Source organism: Siniperca chuatsi, linkage group LG11, assembly GCF_020085105.1.
Source record: "Siniperca chuatsi isolate FFG_IHB_CAS linkage group LG11, ASM2008510v1, whole genome shotgun sequence".
Classification (NCBI taxonomy): Eukaryota; Metazoa; Chordata; class Actinopteri; order Centrarchiformes; family Sinipercidae; genus Siniperca; species Siniperca chuatsi.
The window spans coordinates 7997135-8013099 of record NC_058052.1 but is presented as its reverse complement, the minus strand read 5'-3'; the positions used below and the strand labels follow the sequence as shown (position 1 = coordinate 8013099).

Sequence of the window (15965 nt, the reverse complement as noted above, 5' to 3'; positions counted from 1 at the left end):
TTTTCAACAAACATGGCAGCTTTGGGTGTATAAAGTTCCCGTATGTGCTCCCCTGATGGTGTGTTCAAGTAACCCTCGTAAAATGTCAATTACATCAAACTATGTATGCTTCATACTTAACTGCAATGTCAAAACAAAGCCCTACGGCTCCTAAAACAACATCCATCAAAACAAAGATTTGATTTATGTCGTTAAAATGGTTTCCTTGTTTTCAGTAGTCTTGACATCAAAGTTTGCCTAAAACATGCTTGCCTAAAAGAGTAAGCAATAATGTTTTATGCGCTAATTTGTAGGTCAGTCTTAACGCTAAAGTTCTGTTGTAGGTTGAAACAATTTTGTTCATGCTGGAGATGAAGAGAGGCTAACTAAATCATCCCCAAACCTTTCTGTGACAGCAAATCCACATTTGCACTCCAGTACTATGTACTGAATACTGCAATAACTCATCTACTGCACTGTTAACTATTTCCATAAATTGTACTACTTTATATTTATTGCGCTGCTGTTCTGCCCAGTCCAATTCATTATTGTACATATCCATCAGTATACTTCTGTTTATAGTAATGCCATCTGTATATAATGTCCATAGTACCACTAACGTAAAATATATGTAAAATATTTTCATAATACTGCTCTATCCTGCATTTATGCACATACTTTATATCCTGCACTTGCTTATTACACTTCTGGTTAGACCTAAACTGCATTTCGTTGCCTTGTACTTGTACATGTGTAATGACAATAAAGTTGAATCTAATCTAATCTAATCTAATCTAATCTCTCCACATATATCATACAAAATACTGTAGTTTACAATACAAAATATCATAGAAAACTATCAAAGGAAACCTGTGATGCAGGTTCTATTTTCAGGCTATTCTGCTGTCAAACATATTAAAATCACTTTGCTAATTTCAGTGAAGGGTTAATGTAGCTTAAATATGTGGAGAGGCATAAAGGAAAATGAACAAAAACATAATAAAATCAATATCAGTTTGGACTCAGTATCAGCAGATACTTGATATTAAAGGATCAGGTTAAAAAACATCATCAGGACATCCCTATGTTTGACTGAGCCTTACAACAGTCCAATGAGAAATGCATATTACTAAAAATATAGTTAGTTAAGGTATTTGTTCAAAATATAGCTATTTTACTATTTTACTGTAATCAGCGAACATGTATCAGCTGATTTTCAACGACTGCAAATTTGAGTGGTCCAATCAGAAGTGTAGGCAGCATTTCACAAGTTTTTAACGTCGTGTTTGTATATTTGTATAATTTCAGTAATCCTGAACACACCATTAGCGCTGAAGTAGCGTCAACTGTGATTGGTTGTCAGCTGCGCGTGTCTCCTCCCGCACAATCCTCCTGTCCCGGAAGAAGGAAGAGATTTCGCAAAGAGAGGAAAGTCTGTTGACAGCAGAATTCACACCCAGGCCACTGTCAAGTTTGAACACATTTACTGTCTTATTAAATCCGTCCAGCGTCGCATTCTGGTATTTGGACGTAGCAGGCGCTCTCAAGGTACTTCACGGTGCTACATTAGTGTCCACAGAGGAAGATGGTTGGTGGTTTCTCTCCAGTTAACTTGTGGTTCTGAACTATTTCAGGTATGGGATATGGCTGCGCCTGAAACGCAGTTTATGTTAAGCGTCGGATTGATCGGTAAGTTTTAGGTCACAGGTCGTTTCTTGTTTCTTGGGTGGTGTTCAAGCGAAGTCGGCCCCTCGGACTCACTGTACGTGCAGGGCAATCACATGATACCAGTGTGACCCAAAAGTGTCTCCTCAGCAGGGCTCAATGTCCCTCACTGGTTCATTGCTCCTGCATGTTAGGCAGTATACATTAATGAGCTGGTCATGGATGGGTTCCTAAATGCATCCAATAACACATGTGGTGGAGATTTGGTCCCAGGAAGCCCTATCTTAGGTTTTTAATGTCTGTCCATCATCTAATATGTTAAGATTCATATTTGATGTTCAATTGTGGTTTTATTTTTCATCGATCCAGAGAAAGATGTGAATGGAGACACGCTGTGGGTGTGGTGCTACCCCTCTGTGGGCTCAGACCTGAGGCAAGTCCTGCTCAACAAGTGCTGCCTGACCCAGGACGGCCGGGGTTTCAACACCTTTGTGTTTGGTCAGTTCTGTCGTACCTGGTACTACATCACCACAGTGGAGGTACAGGAACCCACAGCGCTAAACAAGGTACAGTGTCCAGAGACCCTGCTGTCACTAAAATCAATGAGAGTGCAGCGTTTCTATATTTTTATCTAATATTGGCATTGCGTTTTATTTTTGTCTCTACTTTCCCCCCCCCCCTTCAAGGTCACTCATTTTTCAATAGTTGTTACAGCAAAAGACTTCAACCCTGAGAAGTATGCTGCACTTAGTAGAATACTCTGCAGGTACAGCGTGCACAGTGCGTGTAGTTTGTACGCTTTTCTTTAAAGTGAGTGTGTCTTCATTTGAGTGGTATGTCTTTGTTTATTATCCAGGATGTACATCAAACATGGCAGTCCAGTGAAAATGATGGAGGCTTATGTCACCGTCCTCACCAAAGGAATTTGCCAGAGCGATGAGAACGGCTCATTTCTAATTAAGGACTATGATGTCCGGAAAGCGTACTTGGCTGGTTCGGTCAAAGGTGAGACACCACCGCCGCTAAGAGGGACATTAATTAGTATTTTGACAACGTTTGTAGCATTCCACTTTCATCTTGACACAGTATGTTCGTCATTATATTCACATGTTGTGCTATTGTGTGCCAGCGAGATATGTGTTTCTATGCTTGGGGTGCTATAGGAGTTAGTAGTAGTAGTAGGGTTGTAGAATAGGTGTTTTTATCACTTGTTTACAAGTGATATTGTCCATCTAATGTTACAGTAAAAGACAGCAGAAAAAAACACACCTGAAATTGATATTGGTACAGAAAAATTCACTTGAAAGCCACTCTAGATTCCGTCAGAGATGAAAGCGGGTCATCCAGTATACTTCCATGTTTGCGTTCTATCTCAGATGTGGTCTCTCAGTTTGGTATGGAGACTGTCATCCTGTATACCGCTCTCATGCTGAAGAAGAGGATCGTTGTCCATCACCCTCGGATTGAAGCGTTGTTGGAGTTTACAAGGTGCATTTAAGACTTCAGTTGAGAATATTTGCCTTGAAACTTTAATTATCACTTTGAGTGGAGAATCTTGTCATCTGTGGGTAACTCTGTACCTCCTTAGAGTTCTGCCGACTCTGACATGGCACAGAAAAGACTGGACCATCCTGCACCCGTATGTGCACCTGACTGATGTTGAACTAGAGGATCTCAAGAAATGCCCTGGTAAGGCTGCCTACAGATTTATTTACTCTAACAGTAAACCTTTATTCAGAGTCTCCTCCTCCATGGTTGGTGATCAGCCACCATCTGCACTGTGATCTCATGGTGGGGAAATGAATTATTTATGCACCAATGTGTTCGTTTTCTCCGCAGGATATATAGCAGGATTTGTAGATCCGGAAGTGAGCAACAGATCGGACTTGTTTGATGTGTATGTGAACCTCCCAGACAGTGTCATCACAGTATCCCAGAGTGCCAAAGGTACAGTATATTTAAATGAGAGAGCAGTACGTGTCTAAGAGCGCTTTGATTCCTGAGAGAGTAGGACAGCATTTCCCTCAGACTGAAGTTCAGTATCCCACCACAGAGGCCATGGCTATGGGGAAGTTACACAAGGACATTGGCCACCTTATTGTCCAGTCTGCTGAAGATGCTGAGAGGTCAGATAGTCAGGTCATTAAGGTGAGAATTCCCAAACGTGTCTGTATTCAATCCACAGTTGTAAGAAATGTAGTCTTGAATCTAACATGGCAACCGCACGTTAATTCACAGGATATTTCAGTCAAGACAAAAGAGATCCTTGCCAACTTGGTGGCCCTGGCTGACGAGTGCGAAGACTCTAAAATCACGTTGGAAGGTTTAAAGCAGCATCATTTCCCTCCGGCGACAGAGAACTTCCTCTTTCATTTGGCAGCTGCCGAGCAGCTCTTACGGATATAAACCTGTTTTCAGACACTGTACTGCAGGAAGACATTGTAGTTTTGTGTATGTTGGGATAATTACTGTTTTCTGAAAGGCTTGTGCACACTCTCACGGTTATCATCAGAGTGAGCACAAGGCACTTTCTCACAGTAACCTTCATGTGAGGTAGGACGTTTTTATCTTGCACTGTTGTGCTAATATGTGACATGACTCAATACCAATACCAGGATGTTTTACATCATAGAATTAAAGGATAAGTTTGGCAATATGTTTTTTTTTTTTTGTCAACAAATCCCACGAAAACACCAAAACCAACAATGAATTGATCCTGCTAGGTATTGTCTATGTATCCAGAGCCATATATTATTCCATTGTGAAAAAAATATTAAAAACACATCAGTGAGCTACACTGTTCCTTCATTACCATGAACATGGGCACTGTAGTTCACTTTGACTCAAATGTGTATTAATCCGCAGCTACAAATAGTCCCCACTGAATGCACTATTTACTCCCGTTTGAGTTACGTCTGTTAAAACGACAGAGCCTAGCTGTTTTAGGAAGTTACGTTGCCTTTTTTTTTTTTTTTTTAAATGAAACTATATATTTGTGACTGTTTATTTTTAAAGATTTACGTCTTCAGCAGGAACCAATGGGCTTGGAGCGGAGTGCCACAGACAGAGTAGGAAAGTCAGAAAGTATTTAAAGATGGACTAACGCACTGCTGATTTTGGTCTTTTCATGGGATTTGGTGTCAATAAGCTAGCTAATAATGTTAGCCTTATCCTTTAACATAAGCAGTTATGGACAACGAGGAGCTACAGTATTTGTCTGCAGTGTGAAATGGAGACAAATAAGCTGGTTCATATGAAAATGCCAATCCACAGTGCAAAGCTGCACTTACAAATGTTTAATGAGTTAGTTGGTAGAAACTGGAACAGACACATTGCACAACATGTTGGTTTATTTACATTTTTTTAAACAATGTCACATTTTGTATTTTACTAATGACTTTAGTGTTGCACACAACTGAAATACAAGCAGATTGTGTTGTATTATGAGGCTGTTTTATAAAAAGTAACTAACTGATTAAATGATTGGTGCTTCCATGTCCACATTGATTTATATTGCATCATGTGTGTCTTACTGTTCAGATTATATTTTTTTTAACTGATGTATAGTTAGCGCTGTTGTTTTACAGTTGAGTACATTTTCAACCACATTGCCACAAGGATGGTTTTGTGCCTCAACATATCAGATAAAACAGAGTGCAATACATAGAAATGCTCATGTAACTTTGAAAACTAAATGTATTTTCATGAATTGATGTAATATTTCCTATCTATAAATACACCTAATATTCCAAATAAATACATTTACTATCAAAAAGTAGCCTCTTGCTTGTTTTAATGTATTAAACTGTGTTTTACAACAAAATAGTTCACATGAAATCTGGGAGAAAAAGCTGCATTTCATCTTTGAGTGTGTTACATGCATGGTACGTTTTCAGCTGCATGATGTTAAAGAAGACATTTTTATTATGATGCTATCCAGTAATCTACTAAAACATCTCCTCAGAGTCCTCTATGGTAGTATAACTGTCCGTCGTCCGCCACAGCCTGCAGCTCCTCCTCGACGTTCTCCTTCCTTATCTGTAAAACGAGGTCAATGTCGGTCAGCGTTCATCACATGGAAAACATTACAGCACAGGAGGATCGTGAATCTTACCGTTCCCAGTTGTGGAAAGAGACTGAATGAGACGGGGATCATCAAGCCCAGAACAAACGCAACACTTATGTGCCGGAGAGGGGCGACCAGCAGAGAGTTCCTCTGGAAAAGTCTTTTTCTGTCAAGGAAAATCTATTTTGTAAAGCCTAACAAGTGCGATTTTGTCCAAGTAAATAGAACAAAACGTTTAAGTGGCTGACCTCTGTAAGAGCAAAACCAGGAGATTAGGAACAGCAGCGGTTGTACCAAACAGTACCGCTCTTGACAACGCAGTTTCCCTCACAGCCTGAACAAAAAGAAACAAGCATTTAACACTGCAAGTTTTCAATGAGAAGACTTATTTTTGTCCATTTGCTCCCCACCCCCACCTTTTCTCCAGCTGCTTTAGAGAGGCCGACAGGATTTCCACTGGAGTCAAACACTTGGATCCCAGTTTCTGACTCCTCACTTCTGATGGTAAACACATTGAAGAAGGCCAGAGCAGCTGGAGAGAGTTACACATGTTAGTTTAAAAAGTCCTACCTGTTATTACTGGACCCACGCCAGCTGACTTACTATTATACACATATATACACACACATATATATATATACACACATATATATACACACACACATATATATACACACACACATACATATACACACACACACACACATATACATATATATATATATATATATATACACACACATATATATATATATATAAAAAAGGAAAATTAGCAAATAATGTACCATTTTGTACCTATGTCTCCACTATCTGCCATGCAAAATAAAGTTTTCTGATTTCTGATACATTATTTATGCTACAGAAATAAAGAATTTACCTGACAGTGGGATTGGTAATATCGACCTAAAGAAAGTCTGGATTGGTGCGCTTCTTACACCAAGTCGGTTAATGAAAATTTGAGGAAGGGCCTGAATCATAAGACACAGGAAATTGAAAAAAATGTTTTAAGAAACAGCTTTTTTTTAAAAGTTTACTTAGATTACAGTCAACATAGATTATCTCGTTGTACACACCCCTGCACATGTTGCATAGGAAACTGTTCCAGCGATCAACAGAAGCTGCTTCAAAGACATCTTCTTACCCTGGTGGTGAGAGAAAAAGGCAGATAAAGTGATGACAGTAATTCATAACTCAATATCTGAATATACTATATATATATATATATATATATATATATATATATATATATATATATATATATATATAATTACCTGCTCTGATGAAGAATTTCTGTTTGCATAGTTGAACCCAGCACTGTAACTATGCAGCAAAAACTGAAAGAATACATTTTTTATCATTAATGCACACTGTGTTACAGCCACCTGTAATGCATTTTTTTAAATATAAATGATGAATATGCTTCAGTACCTGCCAAAACAGAGCAGGTTTGACACTGCTATGTGGCAAAAAGCTGGCAACCACCTGAAAAATGAAACAGTTGTTTTTCTAAAGTTCATTTCATAGCCACTATCAAGAACAAAGTGTCATTATATTATTATTATTATTTATTGGACAACACACGTACCAGAGGTGCTGATATCGGCAACAGTGCTAGACAGAAATGACAGAAGTGGGGACATCGGCATCTCTTTTACAAATTAATTGTTTTAGTGATACAATAGTAATAGTAATAATATACATTTTCTAATAATGATGGAAACTATTAAAAACGTGTAAAAGCCTGGTTTTGACTGTACCTGGAGGGCGGAAAACTAATGGAAGAGCAGCACCAGAATCAGCGTGGACAGACGACTGTAAACACAGAGCAGTCATCAAGACTTCTCACCAAAAGCAGCACATTATTAAACTCCTTCAAATCACAACATCTGGACACATTCAAAGATATAAACGCATTGGCAGAAATGAACTCTTAATTTAGCAAAGGTTCTGTTTGTACAAATGATTTGCAGTTTTGTGTTTCTTGCAAGACTCACAAGTGAGAGGGTCAGTGCTTGCCCATCCTAGAGGAGGAAACAGAACAAACACACAACACAAATAAATGTGCTGCACGTTCATAAATTTGACTGGCAGACCACTGTGCAGTTAAGATTCCTCAACATAATCTGACCGTTTCATTTAGTTTCTCTCCACTTCCAAGAAGAGAGTGGGCCTTCTGTATTTCAGCCTGAGGAGAGCAGTATCACTAGTTAAACATCACATATTTTCTACTCATCTCACAGTATGAGATCACTGTAGCGGCTGCTGCTTACATCAGAGGAAAGCAGGGAAGTTGGATCAAGGAGATTAACCCAGATCCGTAGTCGACTGAGGAAGGACTGAAAAAAGGAAAGGTACAGTTCAACACTTTAATAAAAATATCAGAGGAACCAAGATGTAACACAGTTTCACTGATGCTCTGCATGCTAAAACACTGTGCACAGTTACCTGCCCCTGGCTTTTCCAAAACAACAGATTAGGATCCATTAGAACAACGGATATATTTACTTCTCATAAATTAAAAAACGCACTATAAAACTTCTACAGTACACATTTTACCAGTGTGCATGTATCGTGCTTTGAGGTCAAGTTCTATTTAGAAACTACTTCCGCCTTCAACCACGTGCTCAGTTGTGGGCGGGTTTATGCTACATTCTGGGACATCGGAAATATTGGAGGTTATAATTACATCATTAACCTTGTGTTCAGTATATTGAGCAGAGGGCACAAGGGTAGTTTTCACAAAACGCTTGGACGTATAAATAACGCAAAAGTTCACACACAATAGTTTTTTGTTGCCTTTTTTAAGCAATTAACCACACATCTAAAAACGGACTTGAATGATTTTTGATAAATAATTCTTAGCATATTATTTTTCCATTGCTCGGAAAGCAGTGAATAAACTGCTATTTCCTAGGGCAGTAACGAACCTAAAGTAACACCTGTGGCGCTCACGAGGAGCACCTGGAGGCAGCACGATAGCTTCTTTTTTTTTGTTTTTAGGGCATCATTTGTACTAGTACCAGTCTTCCACCGCTGTTTTTGGTGCTCATGATTGAAAAATCTAATGAACAGCATACCATATATGTGAATATTTTATTTATTTATTCAGAGGACAAGTTTGCGTCGAGCACGTACGTAAACGACGTTTTAATCTGCTCAAACCGCCCTCCTCTGACATAATCCAAAATGGCAGCCACCATTGGAAGACTACTCAGGAGCTCTGTAAGTGCAACTTCGTACACCACAACATCTAGTTTGCTATCGACACTCTTTCGCCTTAGTCTGGTATTTATTAATCAGTAATTAACTAGTGTCGATAGCTGATATTGATGAATAATTCACCTCTGCACTAAGGCGCTGTCATGTCGTGTGTGTGTCGCACATTTGAAGCGGAGGACCAGCCGACACTGGTGACAGCCCTCTGGTCCGCGACCGCTGTTTTACACCACTATGCATCTCAAGAAATATTCAAATAATAGGCTATTCTTTCAAGTTATTTAGCAGAATAAGTAAGGGTTTCCTTCTAACAAAACAACAACAAAAAGTAGCTTTGTTTGGTAGGATACTCAGTAATATAGACCATATTAACGCATTGGGCTACTAACATGCCTGTTATATTCTATCAATGACCTTTAGCCTGTTTGTGATAGTCAAAAGTGATTAATCACCAATTCGTGATTTTATCGGCACTGTGTCACAGTAATGTTAAATTGTTACCATTCCATACAATGAGCTTTTTCACACACTGGACTTTGCGACATGTCATAGCAGGGGAAGCACAGGTGTGATTAAAGAATTAACGGTGTATCTGATCTGTTGAAGTGTTGCAGTGAGCCATGCCAGTTAGCAAAGACAGATACGCGTAATGTGTTTTTATGTTTTTGTCTTGATACTTCTGTGTTTTGTGTGACATGTTGGAAAACGAAAAAAAAAGCAAAACGAAAAAAAAAAACAAGTCTTATTTCTGTTTTTCCGTCTCTTATTTTGTTTTGTACTGGTTCTCTGCTGTGCGCATGCGCAATGTGCAACGCGCACTTACCTCGCGGAGCACGCAGATTCAAAGAAAAAGTTTGTAAAGCATTTTTGGAATTAAACATTAGGGTCAATTTTAAGGAATTTGATGATAGACGGACTGTAACCTGTTACGAACAGAGGAGTGACCAAGTACACATAAATAGCGTTTCCTAAAAAAAATAAATAATGTTTTTAAGCATGGGAGTTTAGACAGTTATGCTGTGATGCATTATGAATAGTGTACAGTAAGTGGAGACGTTAACGCGCTTGTTCCCCTAACTGACGCTGAGTCACACCGTACAGCGGCATCTAGTGGCCACGGTCGTCAAAGAAGCTTCATGAGTAATTGAATACCTGCATCATCATCCAGACATCACACACACACACAAAGGTAACATACAAGTAAAAGCTCTTCTCCCCCTCAAAAAATGTGATAATGTGTGATGAGCAACTTATTTAACATTGACGCTGAGGTTATCTCATTATCACTAAAATGCTTGGCTTTTTGTGGCGATACCCTGGGATATTTCTGGTCTAATAATGCCTATATAATTATTATGCAGGCTACAGGCCGTCTGTCAACACTGGTGAAGCGGATAGTAACGGTTAATATCTGCTATAAACACTAAATCTCAGAAAATATTAAAATATCTGATATTAACACTTAACACTTTAAGAGACAGAAATATTCACTTCTGAAAAAATCTCAAAAGCAGAATTTAGACTTGTTTTTTGGTTTGGGTTGTCTATTGAATTTGATGACCCACTTCAATATGAAAACACAGCTATGAGAGCCTTTTCTGCTATAACATGTCAAATGTGCACTGTGAAAAAGGTCTTTATGGTATGTGTGCAGCTTCCCTTAGTAGGCATATCTTTTTGTCATAAGGGAGACTGCAGGTTTTTTTAGGTGGAAGTGAACACAGCAGCAGCATAAAAGTATACAGTTATCAATACAGTTATCAATGTGGTAGGCCTTTTTCACAGACATTTTGACATGTTACAATAGGAAAATCACATGTGTAAATAATACAATTAATGATGGCTGAATTCTATTTAGCTTTCCTGGTTTCAGGGTCCTGGTATTGTGCATGCTTAGTGGGAACAGAGCCATGTTAATGTTTACACCGGTGTTTTTCCTACTAAGTCAAAAATGTCTCCTGTGAAAAAGGTCCATTCAAAACACAAAGTTAGCTAAATAATAAACTTAAAATGAAAATGTTTAAATGAAAGGAAATGTCAACACTTCATGAGCCTTAACCCGATTCATCACACTAACTAACCTAACTAACTAACCTGTCTAGACAAACTATTCAGATGAAAACACTCAACAGAAACTTCCACATCAGACCTGCAAGAAAGCATACTGTACAGGCTCAGGCACAGCTCACTTATTTTTAGTGTGCTTGTGTTTAGTCCTGTTAGTGACGGCAGTTAGTGTTGTCACAGCAGCTATTTTGCCCTTGGCAGCGTGAAAAGCACCTGCTGTGATATCACGGTTTGGGGTGAGGTCACAAGTGCTCCATGGCTGACTTTTAAACCCACACAGAGCAGTGCAGCATCAGTTCTATTCCTAATGTGATTATTTTTGGAATTACCCATTGATATCTCAACTAAGCATTTTCTTTAACAAGTGTAAAATAAAAAGATACTACTTTTCTTGCCTGAAGGGGGTGCACGGCGCCATGACAGAACTGCAGATGTAAAACTGCTTTGTTTGCGGCTCTGCACTAGGATCATAGTGACATCTTCCCCCAAGTAACTCCACAACTACATGTGCACATGAATTAATCGTATACATGACAAAAATTACTCCAAATTATAAGAAAAGTAGCTTTAAAAACTGAAAGGTCATGCATCTGCATTATTGAAATGTCGTGGATATCCTGTTGTATTTGAAATATGTTATGTTTCGAGTATATTCTTTAGGACAGTAGGAATGTATCTTTTTAAAAGTAGAAGGGAATTATTCATATTTCTGTATACAAATATTCAATATGTAAAATAGGATTTCTCAGTCTTAAAGCTGCAGCTCTTGAATGTCACTAATTTGTCGGCACAGGATATGGTCTTGTTCAGTCTGAACCTGAGAACCTGGTGGCATCAAATCTGATGATATCCTGTCTTTTACCTCATCCACCGCTTCTTTTGCAGCTCATAACACAATCTCACATCCATTAATGTTTCTTAACAAGCCCTGTCCAGCTCTTGAGCATCTCGCACATTAAGACCTTTGCTCACTAGACTGTGGGCAGCAGCAAAAGAAAGCCACGAAAAATAACAGGACATCTTATTTTGCCTTCATGGAGGACAAATGCAACAGTTTCAAACACAACAGATTAAAAATCATTTTATTTATATCTCTAAGCTTTATAACACAAACATAGCTAGTTTGAACTTTAAACATAAGTGCTGTCCAGCTGCTAACCAAAATAGGTTAGTATTTTTTCTGTGTATTTGTGGATTATTCATGTTGAATTGATGTCTATTTTTCTTTCTTTTTTTTTTTTTTTTAGGCAAGGGTTGCAGTAGGAGGGTTGAAAGTCACAGCAGCCTGTCAACATGGAGCATCTGGGGCTGCAAGAATCCTCACCGGTCCAGCACTTCAGAGAGCCTGTTTCTGTACCGGTATGTACAAAACCAAAGTCCCAGAATATACAGCCGATGGGCGTTTTTCTGTTTTTTTTTCTGACATTTTATAGACCAAGTGATTCATTAATTAATTGAGAAAATAATCGGCAGATCTGGATGGTTTTCTCAAAACTGTTTTAGTGTAAATGTTTCCTCAGCAGCATGTCCGGATAACCAGAAAATCAAGGTGAAATAGACTATTCATTGTTCCGTGGTGTGGTTATAAAAGCACATCCTCAGATTATAGCTGGGCAATAATATCATGACATGAAAAATGTGTTTTTTGTTTTTAATTGAAATGGATTACAATAAGGCAGCTGTATGCCCTATCATGTATAAAATGTCCAAACTGATGTTTAGGGCAATGAACTGATCAGAAAAAAGCTATTCACATGTACAAAATGTTCAGTAACTCATTTTGTAGTTGATGATATGATCATCATCATACAATTCCACTGAAAGTATCTTGCTTTTAATTACTGTACACTGGGTCAAGTTGTTAAAAAAAAAAAAAAGAATTTCAAATCGATTGCATGTCCCATTTGCCCGTTTCAGTATCACTGTAAATAGCTTCCATCAGTAAAGATTTCATTAAAATAAAACATGAGTTTACACTTGCACAAACAGGCATGGCATGTCATCTTCACTTTAGATGTAAAGTCAGATTGTATAGAGATGTCTGGAGTTTTCCGTATGATGTCCCTGTACTTCACACTGTAAGAGTTACCTTGGTTTAACAAAGCACATAGTATGAATGAATACATTCAGAATCAGAAATACTTTATCGATCCCCGAGGGGAAACGCTTTTGTTACAGCTGCTCACTGTCACGTCAGCGCACACAGGAATAGAAGTACAAAGCAAATCAAAATATAATACACTATAATACAGGTAAGATAAATTAAGTACAAAGTGGATATAAGTATAAAAGCTAAAATAAGTGTAAGTACAAAAGTGGATTTAGAGGTTGTTAAGTATGCACGGTATAATAATACAATGTAATAATATAAGTAATAGTGCAATAATGAGTACTGTCAAGTTAAGTTAAGTGTAGCTTATTAAGATGATAAAATTGTGTTTGACTCTTCTATATCAGGCACTTCCAGATGGGCCCCTGCTGTCACTCAGCCTGCTCCTGCTTTTAAGGCCACAGCTGTCCACAATGGGGAGTTCAAGGAGATGAGCCTCGCTGATTTCAAGGGCAAATACCTGGTCCTCTTCTTCTACCCACTGGATTTGTGAGTATTTGTGACATGCATGCAGAGATGAAGTGAATAACATGATGGCTTTCCCTACCTTTTGATTTTAATGTACTTTGAGGAATCTAAGATCTGACGACCGGTACAAATTTGATGGAGCTCAAGTCACACAGGCCCCACTCCTCTACCCCTCCCGTCGCTTTGCGTTTTGTGACTACTGAAAGAAAATAATTCAGACTCATCTCATCAGTCCTCTGCAGTTGTACTGTGGTAATTTTGTGATTGGGCCAGTAAACATTTTACTCACAGTGCCTTTTATTTCTCTCTGTGTTTGTCATATTGCAGCACCTTCGTGTGTCCAACGGAGATCATCTCATTCAGCGACAAGGCCAGTGAGTTCCACGACGTTAACTGTGAGGTGGTGGGTGTGTCTGTGGACTCTCACTTCACCCACCTGGCATGGATCAACACTCCACGCAAGGTACTCTCCCTCATTTAATCATTAACAGACACACATGGTGCAAGGTTCAACTTTTTTCATTCATCCTTTGATGTGTGCCATAAAGGTAAATGACTGACGTGCAAGTACTGTGTGTTGGTTGTGTTCACAACACTTTGTAATGCCGGAATAACCTGAAATGCATTATTATTAGCTGTATTAGCAGCAGTTATTGTGCCAGTGTTAATCAGGTATTATTTTATGGTGTTTTGTCAGACTGGAGGCTTGGGCAACATCCACATCCCCCTGCTGTCCGACCTCAACAAGCAGATCTCTAGAGACTATGGTGTGCTGCTGGAGGGTCCTGGCATTGCACTGAGGTAGGTTCATTAGGTGCTCTCTAGGAAGTATCTATTCACAGCTTCCATTACAGGACATGCAATGTCACTATTTGACCATTTAAAATATTAAAATGTAATTTCCAACACAATTTACAGGTATATCATTGTCTACATACTACGCACTCATTTGCACAGTGATGCAATGTTATTATAACTTGCTGGTAAAATATAGTGAAGAAACACAGAAAAGACAACCCAGTAGAAATGTGGGCAGGTGTGGTAAGAACCCTCAAGGACTCGTCACTTAACTGCTGTTATTGTTACTACCACCATTACTGCTGCTTTGATTTGGCATGTGGCTAACATCACTTCTTGCCACTACTTTTAATAGAGACCGTTAGACATTCTTGGTATTTGTCTTATATGGTGTCATAATGTTGATGCAGGACTGTTTGATTTCTTTTAAAGGACCATCTCCCAGGCTTTATTGAATTGTACTTTGCCAACTGCATCTGTGCGTCCAATGCAGATGTTCTCTAAGTAAAAGAGAAAGATGTTGCCAATATGTTACAAATGACTGTTACAGACAGCATTTGGTGAACTTACATTATCAGTGTAATAGTCATATACTCACACCCACAGCGTCAATACTCAAACTATAGAAGATCAAGCTGTACATCTGTCTACTATAATAGTAGGAGAGAGTGGACTTCGGAAGGATTTGGCCCAATCGAGAACACAATTGTGTTTTACTTTAATTTAGTCGTGTTGAATGTTTTGTAGAGAATCTCATAGCTGTTGTTTAGATGCTTGATCATTTATGTTATATTATTGTCCTTCAGGGGCCTGTTCATCATTGATCCAAACGGTGTGGTGAAGCACATGAGTGTGAACGACCTGCCGGTGGGCCGTTGTGTAGAAGAGACCCTTCGTTTGGTGAAGGCGTTCCAGTTTGTGGAGACCCACGGTGAGGTGTGTCCGGCCAGCTGGACCCCTGAGTCCCCAACGGTGAGTTCCATCAACCCGATACCGTGTGTACATGCTGCCCAAAAAGACTTTCCCAAACGCTATATCCTTTTCAATTAATTCAGTACTGAAAGTGAAGGGTTCCTGTTCATTTCTCTTGTAGTCTCAATATGTTGTCCCCTGTCCAATTATTTTAATTTTTTTTTTTTTTGTCAAATTTAGTTTGTCATGTTAATTATCTACTAGTGTGTGTTGTGCTTTAAAATGTGCATTAGGTACATCAGTCCTCTGTAAGACAACCCCAGTGTAGTTTTTAAAAGTTAATTTTGTGTAACGGTTTGCTTTTCAGATCAAACCAACCCCTGAAGGATCCAAGGAGTACTTTGAAAAAGTCAACTGAAGACGAAGTTCACAACTCTTACACCTAAAGCAGTGAATGGTATAAATCTAAAAATAAATGTACACTCTTAGTTTACAGTTTATAAGTTGTATTACTCAGACACAGCAGAATACACTAATAAATATATTCTCTATAAATGACAGCTCTGTTTGGATTCATGTGCCAGATTGCGGTGTAGTGGTCTATATTTTAAACAGAGGTTCAGGCTAACTGACCTGAAACTTCAGTTTTATTTATAGCTCTTATTTTCCCAACCGATTAACTGA

General features: G+C 38.7%; 3 protein-coding genes across 4 annotated transcripts; 2 read left to right on the top strand and 1 right to left on the bottom strand.

Moving 5' to 3' along the window:
• The first annotated feature begins 1336 nt into the window (after positions 1 to 1336).
• Positions 1337 to 5419, top strand: dennd10 (DENN domain containing 10). Of its 2 annotated transcripts, XM_044215268.1 has the most exons (10): positions 1337 to 1527; positions 1614 to 1668; positions 2014 to 2210; positions 2331 to 2410; positions 2501 to 2649; positions 3021 to 3132; positions 3233 to 3333; positions 3484 to 3591; positions 3698 to 3792; positions 3883 to 5419. In XM_044215268.1, the coding sequence occupies exons 2-10, from the start codon at positions 1623 to 1625 to the stop codon at positions 4048 to 4050; spliced, it is 1056 nt and encodes a 351-aa protein (XP_044071203.1). In that variant the 5' UTR covers positions 1337 to 1527; positions 1614 to 1622; the 3' UTR covers positions 4051 to 5419. The 2 variants fall into 2 exon arrangements, with proteins under 2 accessions (XP_044071203.1, XP_044071204.1); XM_044215269.1 differs by lacking the exons at positions 1337 to 1527; positions 1614 to 1668; positions 2331 to 2410 and having other exon boundaries at positions 2072 to 2210.
• Positions 4975 to 8346, bottom strand: sfxn4 (sideroflexin 4). Its single transcript, XM_044215270.1, has 14 exons — positions 8156 to 8346; positions 7981 to 8046; positions 7839 to 7895; positions 7705 to 7731; positions 7468 to 7522; positions 7296 to 7321; positions 7139 to 7192; positions 6982 to 7044; positions 6784 to 6852; positions 6588 to 6678; positions 6127 to 6242; positions 5959 to 6044; positions 5759 to 5876; positions 4975 to 5682 (listed from the first exon to the last, which is right to left on the bottom strand). The coding sequence occupies exons 1-14, from the start codon at positions 8192 to 8194 to the stop codon at positions 5605 to 5607; spliced, it is 945 nt and encodes a 314-aa protein (XP_044071205.1). The 5' UTR covers positions 8195 to 8346; the 3' UTR covers positions 4975 to 5604.
• A 339-nt stretch (positions 8347 to 8685) lies between these two features.
• Positions 8686 to 15841, top strand: prdx3 (peroxiredoxin 3). The gene is made up of 7 exons (XM_044215271.1): positions 8686 to 8932; positions 12241 to 12352; positions 13451 to 13592; positions 13899 to 14034; positions 14269 to 14372; positions 15176 to 15341; positions 15649 to 15841. The coding sequence occupies exons 1-7, from the start codon at positions 8897 to 8899 to the stop codon at positions 15697 to 15699; spliced, it is 747 nt and encodes a 248-aa protein (XP_044071206.1). The 5' UTR covers positions 8686 to 8896; the 3' UTR covers positions 15700 to 15841.
• The last annotated feature ends 124 nt before the right edge of the window (positions 15842 to 15965 follow it).

Bases quoted from the DNA above. Each gene is read 5' to 3' on its own strand.
- prdx3 (XM_044215271.1), top strand. From the start codon at position 8,897: ATGGCAGCCACCATTGGAAGACTACTCAGGAGCTCT. The intron at 12,353-13,450 runs GTATGTACAAAA...CTTCTATATCAG, and splicing joins GAGAGCCTGTTTCTGTACCG to GCACTTCCAGATGGGCCCCT. The intron at 14,373-15,175 runs GTAGGTTCATTA...ATTGTCCTTCAG, and splicing joins GGTCCTGGCATTGCACTGAG to GGGCCTGTTCATCATTGATC.
- dennd10 (XM_044215268.1), top strand. From the start codon at position 1,623: ATGGCTGCGCCTGAAACGCAGTTTATGTTAAGCGTCGGATTGATCG. The intron at 2,650-3,020 runs GTGAGACACCAC...GTTCTATCTCAG, and splicing joins CTTGGCTGGTTCGGTCAAAG to ATGTGGTCTCTCAGTTTGGT. The intron at 3,793-3,882 runs GTGAGAATTCCC...GTTAATTCACAG, and splicing joins CAGATAGTCAGGTCATTAAG to GATATTTCAGTCAAGACAAA.
- sfxn4 (XM_044215270.1), bottom strand. From the start codon at position 8,194: ATGGATCCTAATCTGTTGTTTTGGAAAAGCCAGGGGCAG. The intron at 8,047-8,155 runs GTAACTGTGCAC...TCCTTTTTTCAG, and splicing joins TTTGGAAAAGCCAGGGGCAG to TCCTTCCTCAGTCGACTACG. The intron at 7,896-7,980 runs GTAAGCAGCAGC...TGCTCTCCTCAG, and splicing joins CTTCCCTGCTTTCCTCTGAT to GCTGAAATACAGAAGGCCCA.